The sequence below is a fragment of the Leucopleurus acutus genome (assembly GCF_964270905.1).
Source record: "Leucopleurus acutus genome assembly, chromosome: 20".
In the NCBI taxonomy this organism is placed as follows: Eukaryota; Metazoa; Chordata; class Mammalia; order Artiodactyla; family Delphinidae; genus Leucopleurus; species Leucopleurus acutus.
In genome coordinates this window covers 53,587,122-53,600,135 of record NC_139162.1, presented here as the reverse complement: position 1 = coordinate 53,600,135, position 13,014 = coordinate 53,587,122, and the positions used below count along the sequence as shown (strand labels likewise).

At 44.2% G+C, this 13,014-nt stretch overlaps 1 protein-coding gene across 3 annotated transcripts; it reads right to left on the bottom strand.

Moving 5' to 3' along the window:
* Positions 1-321: 321 nt before the first annotated feature.
* ZNF175 (zinc finger protein 175) lies at positions 322-11,770 on the bottom strand. 3 transcript variants are annotated; one of them, XM_082863475.1, is made up of 5 exons: positions 11,734-11,770; positions 9,300-9,562; positions 6,309-6,435; positions 5,950-6,045; positions 322-2,311 (listed from the first exon to the last, which is right to left on the bottom strand). In XM_082863475.1, exons 2-5 carry the CDS (start codon positions 9,447-9,449, stop codon positions 483-485), a joined length of 2,202 nt encoding a protein of 733 aa, XP_082719601.1. In that variant the 5' UTR covers positions 9,450-9,562; positions 11,734-11,770; the 3' UTR covers positions 322-482. The 3 variants fall into 3 exon arrangements, with proteins under 3 accessions (XP_082719601.1, XP_082719602.1, XP_082719600.1); XM_082863476.1 differs by lacking the exon at positions 11,734-11,770 and adding an exon at positions 11,674-11,719 and having other exon boundaries at positions 9,300-9,542; XM_082863474.1 differs by lacking the exon at positions 11,734-11,770 and having other exon boundaries at positions 9,300-10,240.
* Positions 11,771-13,014: the final 1,244 nt, after the last annotated feature.

Below are 13,014 nucleotides of genomic sequence, written 5' to 3'. Positions count from 1 at the left end.
GCTGAACTAATCATGATAGAAGAGAAAAATGACACTGTGAAGACTAGAATCACATTTATAAAATGTACATTCATCTGTGTATATATTAGGTTCTTTTAAAAAATATATAATCTATTGACACCTCCTGTTCTGCAGTGAATTCTATAGCAGACACTACAGAATTGAGGGTATGTGTATGTGTGTATATAAATAAATATGCTGACCTAAAGATTCTGTCTTACACCATACTCTACAGAAACTTCTCAATGCATAAGTCAGGGTTTCTTCCCCAAGTGAATTTTATAACTTTTAATGAGGCTAGTACAAATATGGACATTTCCACTCATTCTTAAAAGTTCTTTCCTGAGTAATTTCCTTCACATAAAATGTGTAACTTGGTGACATGCAGTGCATCCCTAGAGTTTTTCTGAAGCATGAATTCTATAATATGTGACTAAATCTGACTCATAAGATTTTTTTCTTCAAGAAATTCAGAGTTTATTTCATTTATGTATATGCATATTAGGAACTGAAGATTTGTCTCTGGTATGAGTTGTTTGGTGTTTATTAAAATTTGATCTGTTGTTGAAGCTCTTCCCACACTTGGAACACATGTAAGGTCTCTCTCCCGTGTGGATTCGTTGATGCACTTTGAGTTGTGGTTTCCTACTGAAGGACTTCCCACAGTCACAGCATTCGTAAGGTTTCTCTCCTATATGAGTTCTCTGATGTGTACTCAGCTCTGATTTCTGGGTGAAGGTGTGTCCACACTTGTAACAGGCAAAAGTTCTCTCTCTACTGTGAGTCATCTGATGTTTATGGAAATTTGACCTACCATTGAAAGCCTTCCCACATGCAGTGCATACATAGGGTTTCTCTCCAGTGTGGATCCGCTGATGCTCTCTGAATTGTGACTTGGAAGTAAAGGCTTTCCCACAGTCACTGCATTTGTAAGGCTTCTCTCCGGTGTGAATTCGCTGATGCATGCTGAGTATTGACTTCTGGTTGAAGGCCTTCCCACATTCACTGCACACGTGGTGTCTTTCTCCAGTGTGAATTTTCTGGTGTATGTTGAGGTGTGACTTTTGGGTGAAGGTTTTCCCACAGTCACTACATTCATAAGGTTTCTCCCCAGTATGGATTCGATGATGTATATCAAGTTGTGACTTGGAAATGAAGGATTTTCCACAGTTGTGGCACTGATAAGGTTTCTCTCCCGTGTGACTTCTCTGATGTACAATCAGGTGTGCCTTCTGGATAAAGGCCTGGCCACATTCAATACACACATAAGACTTATCCCCTGAATGGATCCTCTGGTGCAAGCTGAGTGTTGACTTTTGGGTGAAGGCCTTCCCACATTCACTGCATACGTACTGTCGCTCGCCGGTATGAATTTTCTGATGTATACTGAGGGTTGAATTCTGGGAGAAGCCCTTCCCACATTCACTGCATTCATAGAGTTTTTCTCTAGTATGAGTTTTCTGATGTCTGAAGAGAGATAACATCTGGAAAAAGGCTTTTCCACATTCATGGCATTTATGGGGCTTCTTTCTAGTGTGAGTTTTCTGGTGTGTAACCAGTTCTGGCCTCTGAACAAAGACTTTTCCACATTCCTTACATATATACGGTATGTTACCTGTATGATCTGTCACATATACACCGAGTTTTGGTTGTGGGGTGAAGGCTCTCCCACATTTACCACATTCCTGGAGGTTTTCTACACTATGGAATCTCTGTTGTTCAAGGAGGTGTGACTTCTGGGTAAAGTCCCTCCCACACTCAGTGCACTTATCTGGTTTTTCCTGAGTGTGAACTTGATGTTGTGTGAATGACTGTTTATGGCCGAAGCCTTTTGTACATGAATTACCTTCACAGAAGTTCTCTCCTGTATGAGTATTTTTGCAGCTGGCACTGGAAGAGCTATGGGTGAATAGCTGACCAGATTCAACCATCTCATCAAGGTGTTCTGTAGTGTTGCTTTGATTTTGATGATTTACTTCTAGGTTAGGTTTCAACCTTTTTGCACGAGAGCAACGTTTACGAGGTCTCTTTTGTGAAGAAACAAGGTGGGGCCTCGCACGGATGATTTTTCCAGGGTCCTTATAGTTACAGTCCCTCTCTGTGTTCAATTTTTTCTTGTTGAGGAAAGCCCCCTGATGTGAAGGTTTACTTTGATTTTTCTGATCTCTCTTTGTTTGGTCAGCTTCTTCCCACAGCTTTTCTAAAATGGAACACCATGAGCCATCTCTTGTGACTTCATCCAACATCTCATTGTGAAATGAAGCTGTTTCAGAAATTTCCCATTGTAGGGTTTCAAGCCCAGACTCCCCTTCTAGAAGGAGAAAAAGATGAAATAGATACAGTGAACAGTTAGCAAAGGATAGAGGAAAAGTCACATGGAGCTGATTGAGATTGTGCACAGGGAAACTGCTGAGTCAGATACCAGTGGTGGTGCTGATGGTGATTATGAGAGAAAACAGTTGCACAGCCCTTATTGTATGTCAAGCACTTATCTGTATAGCACTTAGCATTCGCCAGGCAGTGTTCTTCGTGATATACGCATAAGCTCATTTAATCCTCACAACCCCAGGAGCTAACTACTTATTATCCTGGTTTTCCACATGAAGAAAAGGAAACACACAATGGTTAAGTAATTAGCCAAAAACACTTTGCTCAGCCTTGGGGAAAGTTAGATTTGAACAAGGGCAAACTGGCTCCACTCATGTAGGCAGTCTTGATACCCAGACCTAGTGGGATGACTACAGGATAAAAGAGGCAAGTGTGTCATAGGGCAGCATCTGTGGATAGCCCAAGGTTGAAGGAGGGGGCTCAGAGTACAGAGCCTCTTCGACTTACAATGGGGTTGTGTCCTGATAAACCCATCGTAAGTTGAAAATATCATCAGTTGAAAATGCATTGAATACACCTAACCTACTGAACATCGTAGCTTAGCCCAGCCTACTTTAAATGTGGTCAGAACACTTAAACGTTAGTCTACAGTTGGGCAAAACCATCTAACACAAGGCCTGTTTTATAATAAAGTGTTGAATATCTCATGCAATTTCTTGAATACTATACTGAAAGTTAAAAACAGAGTGGTTATCTGGGTACAGAAAGGTTGCAAGTGTACTGGTTGTTTCCCCTCGTGATCACATGGCTGACTGGGAGCTGCTGCGCAGCCTCACAAGAGTAAGGTACTGCACGTCACTATCCTGGGAAAAGATCAAAATTCACACTTCAGAGTATGGTTTCTACTGAACATGGATGGCTTTTGCAACATTATTGAGAAATTCATAAGTCAATCCATCATAAGTCAGGGACCATCTGTATAGGTCTTCATTAGCTTTCAGATCTACATTGTAACTAATCTCCCAGCTTCCTCCCACTCGTAAGAAACAATACAAAATCCATCAGCCCTAGATATAAATCCTAACATAGCCAAGCACTGAAAGAATACCTATACCCAAACTTGCAACTCTCCATGAAACTGAAGTTTGTTTTCTTGAACTTAGGAATATGTATATCCTAAGAAGGGGACACCGGAAGACTGGACAAGCAAGCTGTCCCCTAGAATCTGTTTCCCCCTTCTTCCACAGAGGTTAACTGTGGCCAGGTACAGGGCAGCCAAGCCACATAACAGCTCACAATTTCTCTTGCAATGAGGTGTGACAGACACTGTTTTTGCTGCTGGAATGTGCATACAACATTATGCACCACTTCTGGCCAGGGTAATATATCACAGCTTCTCAATACCCTCCACCCCTTTTCTGCCTAGTAGAACCTGGCTTTGGGTGCAGTGCATTCAGTCCCACAGAGTGACATCATAAAAGATGGTACTGCAATGACAAGAGAAAAACTTCAACACCCGAATGAATACAAAACGTAAAGCTTCCTGCTGACCTGCCTTTTAGAAGTGTTTTATAGGAGGGAAATTATTCTGGAAATTATACTGGTCCTTGGTCTCTTTGTTATCACTTTCAGCTTTATGCTACTTAATATGCCATTTTTCCCTAAGAATGGGAGTCACTGATCATCCTATTTGTTAGTAAGAACATAACAGATTCTTTAAAAAAAAAAAAAAAAAGTGGCTAAATTTTACTATTACTTTATCCTACCAGAGATAAATACTGAGTATGATAAGACCATCACGTCTTGTTTCTTTTCTCTTTCCATCACTTGGATAGGATAAACTGTATCCCAGACCCTTGTCCTGTCCCCAAACCTCAGTCCTCTATCACTATTTTTAAAAAATGAGAATGCTCTTTATAATCACTTTAGTGTGTATGTGTGTGTGTGTATATATATATATATATATATATATATATATGTATTTTATTAAAATCTGAGAAAAAAGAAACAAAATACCAATCTTTGGGGTAATAAAATCTGTCAATGGCATCTTGACCGAACTCATGATGACCGGGAATCCACAAATCCCATTAGGAACAAAATAACCCAAGCATGAGAAAATAGGGAGCTGGTTTAGGTGATACCCGTGGAATTAACGCAAAGGGTCAATTAAATTGTACTTTCAGAAAGAAAAAAATGGGGCTTCCCTGGTGGTGCAGTGGTTAAGAATCCACCTGTCAATGCAGGGGACATGGGTTCGAGCCCTGATCCAGGAAGATGCCACATGCCGTGGAACAACTAAGCCCATGCGCCACAACTACTGAGCCTGCACTCCAGAGCCCACAAGCCACAACTCCTGAAGCTCGGGTGCCTAGAGCCCATGCTCTACAACAGGAGAAGCCACCGCAACGAAGAGTAGCCCCTGCTCACCGCAACTAGAGAAAGCCCGCACACGGCAACAAAGACCCACTGCAGCCAAAAATAAATAAAATAAACAAAAATTTTAAAATACCTTTAAAAAAAAAAGAAAAAATGGGGGAAATTCCCTGGCGGTCCAGTGGTTAGGACTCTGCACTTTCACTGCCGAGGGTGTGGGTTCGATCCCTGGTCAGGCAACTAAGACCCCACAAGCCGAGTGGCGTGGCGAGAAAAAAGTGATAGAATTTCTAAAATAAGAAAATGAGAAGACTGGGATGGAAGAGCCAAGAAACAGAAGAATCTGAAAAAAATGTATAAGGCGAGAAGAATTTCTGATTTGTGTAATGATTCCAGTTTCTGAGCTCCCCAAAATAAGGAAGTGAGTCATCCCATGGGAACTGTCCACCATGTAGCTAAATAAGAGAACACAGTTTAGGCATGGGGCCTGGAGGGGTTGATAAAGGGATCATCAGAAAAAAATTTGTAGGCCTAAGTGTTGAGAATAGAAGGGCCCTTTAAAGGGATTTAAGGAATCTAAAGTAATTCCTTTAAATTTAAGGAATTTAAAGTAATTCCTCTATGATGACCAGAGGGAAGTACAGAGGCCCAAGCTGGAGGCATCGCAGTTAGGGGTAAAGAAGAAAGATCCAGCACAGGAAAAAAATTGATGAATTCAGGGGGCAAATGAAAAGGAATAAAAAAGGCTTTCAGGAAACTCCACAAAGGGATAAAACAAGATGACAAAAAAGCAACATACAGATGGAATATCCTGTCAGGTAACATAATGATGAGACGCTCTGTTATTAGAAAAATGAAATTAAACCATGAAACAGCTCTATCATAACATAGGCCATAAATGAGAAATCTGGTAAATATTAAATGTTGGCAAGCAAGACGTACAGATGCAAATCCTTATGCATTCCCACATGACAGTGTGGATGGTGAAGCCCCCCTGAAGAGCCCCATGGTTTACTTAGCTAAATTCAGTGTAGGCATATCCAGTGATCAGGCAACCCCACTCCTGACTCTTCACCTCAGAAATGCTTATGTTGCCCCTACGGGACATTTACAAAATAATGTTTGGCAGCATTAGCCTTAGAAACTAGGAGGAGGAGGTAACCTGTGTCCACCACTGGGGGAATGGATAAGTGTGGTGGGTTGAATAACGGCCCCTCAGATCTTCTCGACCTGATAGTCACTCACCGTGATACCCCTGACGTGGGAGTTCAGCCTCCCTCATCCATTGCTCCTTTCTCTTTTCCATCCTGAAAATGATCTCTGGGTTGGGCATGTGATACCCTGTGAATAAGAAAGGATATTGCATTCGGACGCGGTCTTGGGCTGCAGAGGCCATTCAGTGAAGCTCTATTGGCACATCAGAAAACTCAACACCTTTCACTAGGAACAAAGGAACACTCAAAGATGCCCAAGAGGAATGAACAGTTGAGGACAAGCCAAGGGCAAACCGACTACATTCTTCAGATGTCCCATTGCACGCCACAAGAAGGAAAGACATCTCCTCAAGGAGGCCCGTCCAAGAGTCCCAGGTCAGATGTGCTCACCCATGGAGAAGAGGTGGCTGTAGATCTCCAGCATCACATCCTGGTACAGGCGTCTCTGGGCAGGGTCCAGTTGCTGCCACTCCTCCCTGCTGAAGTCTATGGTCACGTCCTCAAATGATACGGAGCCCTGTAACAACATACCCAAGCTCAATGAGAATTAGTCATCATTGGTGAACAGGCACTTACATACAAGGGTGTGTTGTTTTTGCGGTACGCGGGCCTCTCACCGTTGTGGCCTCTCCCGTTGCGGAGCACAGGCTCCGGACGTGCAGGCCCAGCGGCCATGGCTCACGGGCCCAGCCGCTCCACGGCACATGGGATCCTCCCAGATTGGGGCACGAACCCGTGTCCCCTGCATCGGCAGGCGGACTCTCAACCACTGTGCCACCAGGGAAGCCCCAAGGATGTGTTTTTAATGATTTTTTTCGCCATGATATATATGGCTTTCCAGTGATGTGACTTCTTTTATGATTCCTACTCCTCTGTGTGAAATTCATAGGACTTAAGCTATGTTAAGTAGTGCAAAATGGAGTCACAGTGGCCAATGCGAACTTCCGCATTAGTTGTTGTCAAATGTCTGGTATAGGGCTGGGAGCGTCTCAGAGTGATAAACTAAGGGTAGATAAGGAACGACTTTACTGGAACAGAAGGAGCAGCTGAGCGAGACAAGATCCCCTGGGGTGTAACCATTACATCCTACTGACAGACTCCTTATAATGAGAGCACTGGGCCAAGTGACTCCTTACTCCCCACCCCTTTTCTCCCTATTTTGACTAACCTGTGTTGTGTGCTAATTGTGTGCAATAAACTGAGTGACTTATTAATTGAATATTGGCCACACTGCACACATCTCTAATCCCATGATTCTTACCTGGCCTCACTGCTGGGCCGCGTGACAAACTGGCTCCTTTGTTCCAGACCTCGTCCTATATATCTCTTTGCCTGGCTGTTGATTTGTGTCCTTTAGTTATCCTTTGTAACAAACTGGTTATCTAGCGAGTAAACTCGTTTCCTGAGTTGTGTGAGCCGCCCTAGTAAATTAATTGAACCCAAGGAGGGAGTTGTGAGAACCTCTGACTTATAGCCGATAGGTCAGAAGCACAGGTGGACGTGCCATTGGCATTTGAAAGGGGGTGGGGGGAGTCTTGAAGAACTGAGCCCTTAACAACGTATGGGATCTGACACTGTCTCCAGGTAGACAGTATCAGAATTGAACTGAATTGTAGGACACCCAGCTGGTGTCACAGAGAATTGCTTGGGGTGGGAAAAATCCCTGCACATTGGGTGACCATAAGTGTCAGAAGTGGTGTTCTATGTAGAGAGAGACACACAGGAGAAGTGATTTCAGGGAATACTGAGCTAATCAAAATTTAACCCACCTCTTGGGAAAGTAAGCATGAAAAGCATGCATGTGAGTGCTGCAGGTGCGAGTATATGACAGAGGGCCAAACATAAACCTGGGAATCTGAGACGGAGCTATATTAGGGTGTCATTAAAGGATTAGGAAGTAAGTACCAAAACATTTAGTTAAAAAGGTAAAAACTGATTGCCTCTAAGGAGGTGGATTTCAGAAGAAAAGACAGTGGTGACAGCTGTTTTATTCACAAGCCCAGCAAAACCATGTGCACCTAAAACCAAAAACGACTTCCAAGGGCAACAGTGGTAAAAGAAATGTACACAGATATGCAAAGAAAAATGGGTTATTAATATATACTACATCTTTGAAAGTCCAGAGGCTAAGACAGACTAAAATGTAAATTGTCAGAGGACAAGAAAAGTAAATCACAAAAGAAAAATCATTGACCAATAAAACTTCGGGGAAAAAAATTATCCTGCTTGTAAAAAAAAAACAAATTAAAGCAACAATGACATATCTCTTTGGATTAAATTAGCAGTTATTTAAAAAGAAAAACAAAAACAAGAACCCAAAAAAAACCTAACAACACAGTATTGGCCAGAGTAGAGGGAAGGCTGCAAAGCCAAGATGATGTGAATGTTGTTGGAGAACATTCTAGCGTGAACGGAGAAACCGCTCGAAAACCTCAGCGAGCAAAAGCAGAATCAGGGCGAGCAAACAAAGTACTTTCAATGTTAAAAAAGGAACAAGGCTAGTAAGTACCACGCATCTTAACACGCAGCTGAACGTGCTTTTGAAAATGCGCTCAACAGTTCAGCCAACTTTAGTACGAAATGAAAGACATGTTTCTACAACAGTGTCACTGCTGTGGACTGAATTGTGTGTCCCCACCCGAAATTCATATGCTTAAGTCCTCACCCCCGGGACCTCAGAATTGTGCCTGTATTTGGACAAACAAGGTATTTAAAGAGGTAACAAAGTTAAAATGAGGTCTTCGGAGTGGGTCATTACTGTTTTAAAAACATGCAAATAAAGTGTCATGAAATACACAGAATAACTTGGAATTTCAGGAAATCTTGAGTATAACCGAAGAACCCTGCTTTCTCATTCCAAAATATCAAATATTAATATCTGTGGGCAATTTGGAAACATTATTCTCTGGCACTTTTATTCATCTAATAAAGTAGGAAAAACAACAGGGTCCTTAAAAGCCAGTTCTTGCTCTAGTATCCAATGACTATAAACTACGAGGATAAAGGGGAAACCAGCCAGTCTCCGGTGAGGAGTCAGGTGGGGACCAGCTGAGACAGTGAAGACCCAGCAGTGGATGGAAGGTGCAGGATCTTCGCCTGTGCTGAGAAGGAAGGAATCAGCATTTCCCCGCCTGTGGCTGGATGTACTTTTTCTTCTTCCTTTGCCCCAGGGACAGCCCTCTTCTACTACACATCCTCCTTCATCAGCCAGTTCAGTTTCCTCTGTGACACACAGTGCCCATGGATAAGGAAACATCGGCCACGTGTGCTCTGCTCTACACAGGAGAATCCAGATTGTCTCAGACACAGGGAGTCCAATATGCTGCTTCCTGTGTCTGCCCTCAGGTTCTGGAGAACTGTCCCCGTGGGGCTCCTGCTTACCTCACGTGATCCGTCCCGCTCTTCTGAACCCAAGACCTGGGGCCTCTGCGGTAAATTCACATCAGCAAGCATGTCCTTTCTGGGCTTCAATTCTTGGTCTCTTTTGCTGACAGTTCCACTCTTTCCAGGAGCCTGGAGCTGGGTGGGCATCAGGAGGCTCCAATCAAAGCTGCTGGGAAGAGTCAGGCTGGAGCTGTGAAGGGAGATCCTGCAGCCTCAGTGACGTGGCCTGACCCAGGGGCTCTGCGGGGACACCAGAAATCCTGGAAAGGCAACGACCACATAGTTCTCATCTAATATTCACTCCACATGAATTTCTGAAGGCCATTAGGTGAAAGTCACTGTGTTCAAGATGAGGGTAGACAAAACTCAGAAAAGTCTAGCTACTGGGGTAAAAAATGAGAAAAGATGAAGAGGTTTGGGCTGAACTTAAGGAAGCTTTCGTTGCAGCTCTGACACCTTTTAACCGTGAGAAGACGAAGACAGTACTTAAGTTGCAGTTTCCAAAATGAGAAGGAAGGTGTTTATCATAGGCATCGGGGAGCTTCCGTGAGATGAGGTTTGTCAAGCCCTCAGCACCTGCCTGGCATATGGGAAACACTGAAAAAAAAAATCAGCAAGTTGCAGAGTCAGGTATCAGGTACCGTGTTTAATTTTCATGCAACCCTGTCAGCTAAATATCATGATCACTATTATACCCATTTTGTGGATGAGGAAACAGTGCTGTTACATAATTTGCCTTAAGGTCACTCAGTGTGCAAAGGAAAGTGTAAGGCCAGCTGGCCCGAGGCAGGGGAACACAATCAGATTCACAGGTTGCATCAGACCGAAATTCTCCGGACCACCCAGTTCCAGGAACTGACCTGGGGACTTTGAACCCAGCCCAGCCTTCCCGCCTTTCGAGGGGCGGGACTAACGGTCCCCCAGGATACCCGAAAAGACCACCAAATAAGGAATACCCTGCGCCCTCCCAGATTCACCACACCCCTTTCCCTTCTTCCCCTATAAAATCTTGTCCAACCCTCGCCCGGGAGCGCTCCCTAATAAAGCTCACTTGAAGCTTTCCTCTGTTTCGCGGTGCTGTTTGTTAAGATCCGACCTTACAGAAGGAACAGGGAATGAGTCCCAGGTCCGCCTCCCTTTAAAGGGCACACAATCGCCACTATCCCGTGTGGTCCTCTACGTGGTCAATTTCCAGAAATTCCATTTACATTTTCCTGTTGCCTTCAGAGAGCTGAGGCTTCAAGCTGTCTATACCTGGAGTGCCTAATCCGACACTCTGGCCTTTTCAGTGCCCATCCATAATATAGACAGCTCAGCATTTTCTGACCAAAAAACCCCTCAAATTCAATATATGGAACTCCACCTTCACCTGGAAAACCTGCAGACATGCACCAGGACTCCCAATCACTTACCATTTCTTGCCTCTCCATTTCTCCCTCCCCGCCCCAACCAAGATATAGTCGTTGACCACACTGACCTCTAGAAGTCCACAATGAGTGGACCAAAGAAGGTCATGAAATGCCTCCCAGTCACCCCACGGCCAGGCTTCTGAAATCATTACCGCCCTGACTGCCAATAAGTGTTTCCAAAGGGAGTGTGATTTCCACAGGACCCCCCAAATAACCGCCAACCTAGGGTTCCAAATAACGCACCCCAGTAGGAAACTATCATTGATCTGCTCAACAGCCAGTCACTGACCCTTACCATGTCCACAGGGACCCGAGGAGACCAACACGGACCTACTCAACCATTCACAAAGGACCCCAACACCCACTGCCCAGAAAGCAATGCAGGCACCCTTGCAAACCTCCATCACTGGCCCCCTAGGTCTCCCATCCACTGGTTCCCATATGCCACCCTTAGCACCCCACTTTACTATTTCATAGATCCTCCCTCAATCACTGTCCCCCTTGCGTGTGTTACAATGTGAGCTTCAAAGCCCTCCGATCCCTGAAGCCCCTGCTCCCAATCAACCACTGCCTCCTACAGCCCCCCAAGCTGTGGATCACTTCCCCAAAGGGCTCCCGGTACCATACCAAGGCCCTCTTGAGACGCACGTTCACTGTCCTCCTATGAGGAAGATTCCCAGCCCAACAATATAAAATCTGCATTAAAGGACACTTGGAAAAAAAAAAAAAACACTTGGAATTCAAGTTACAAAAGTACTTACATACATACAGAAATTAGGCAAAGAAGGAGTGAAAATCAGCGAGCCAAGAATTCAACTTAGAAAACCCCACTTACCCCATAGCCTCCGCCACTAAGAACCCCATCGCTCACCCCGTGGATCCCCACCACTCACCCCTCACACCCGGCATCACTCATCCCACGGGCCCCCATCACTCGGCCCCCAAACGCCCACATCACTCACGCCAAGCCGATCTCCCCTCATTGACCCCACAGATTACGCATCGCTGATACTCCACATCACCTCAGCATCCCGCAGGCGGTTCACGGCAGAAGCGAAATGGCCGCTCTGGGCCGCTTGCGGTTTGGGATTCCGGTCAGGACTTGAACTGTGCGCATGCTCACTAGAACCTTTGACGCCACTGCCTGCTAATAGTTATCATGGCGTGTCACGTCGTCTCTGTACTCCGCGGTTCATTTTCTTTCGGGGACTGTGTCAGGAGGACGACATGGCCGCGCCCATAAGGATTATGATAAGGAGGCCGCCATCTTCAAAGAACTTCCATTCCGTACAGGCAGGGAAAACATTAGGCAACCTTCCTAAACAGTCTTGGAGTTGTCCCGCGTTGGAAAGGGACCAATTAAATACTTGTGTATATATAGGTCTAGGAGAAAACAGCATAGCATATTCTGAAAAATACCCTTTCTCTGTACTGATTTAAAGCCCCACTCTCAGAATCCAGGTATCCAGCCCCTTCGTCCCTCGCACAACTCTGCCCAGAGAGGAGACACGTTGGGAGCCCAGAAGTGTTGAGCTTGACAGAGAACTAAAAACTTCGAAATTTCCTTAGTGTTGAGAGCCATTAAAGTGTCCTTTGTTATGGTAATGTGGTTTTTGGAGAGCACTTAAGGATGTATTCTCTCTTTATATACAGGCATTCCTCGTTTTATTGTGCGTCCGCTTTATTGGGCTTCACTGATACTGCACCTTTTTTTTTTTAAAAAAAAAAACACATCGAAGGTTTGTGGCAGCCCTGCGATGACCAAGTTTATCAGCACCATTTTTCCAACAACATTTGCTCAATTCATGTCTCTGTGTCACATTTTGGTATTTCTCGCAGTATTTCAAACTTTTTCATTTTAGTTTTTACGGTGATCTGTGATAGTGGTCTTTGATGTTAGTATTGCAAAAAGATGACAACTCTCTGGAGGCTCAAGTGATGGTTTGCATGTTTTAGCAGTGAAGTATTTTTGAATTAAGGTATGTATATTGGGTTGTTTTTTCTTTTTTCTTTATTTTAGACATAATGCTATTGCACACTTACCAGATTATATAGTGTAAACATAACTTTTATATATGCACTGGGAAACCAAAAAAGAAAACAATTGTGTGACTCACTTTATTTTGCTTTATTGTGGTGGTCTGGAACTGAACCTGAACTATCTCCAAGGTATGCCTGTCTGCTGAAATGTCTGCATGAATTTGAATTCCTCAGAGGGCACGTGCATTACTAGTGTTGATCGATATGGCCAAATGGCTCTCCAGGAAATTGTGCCAATTTGCATCACTGTCTCCTGCAATGTG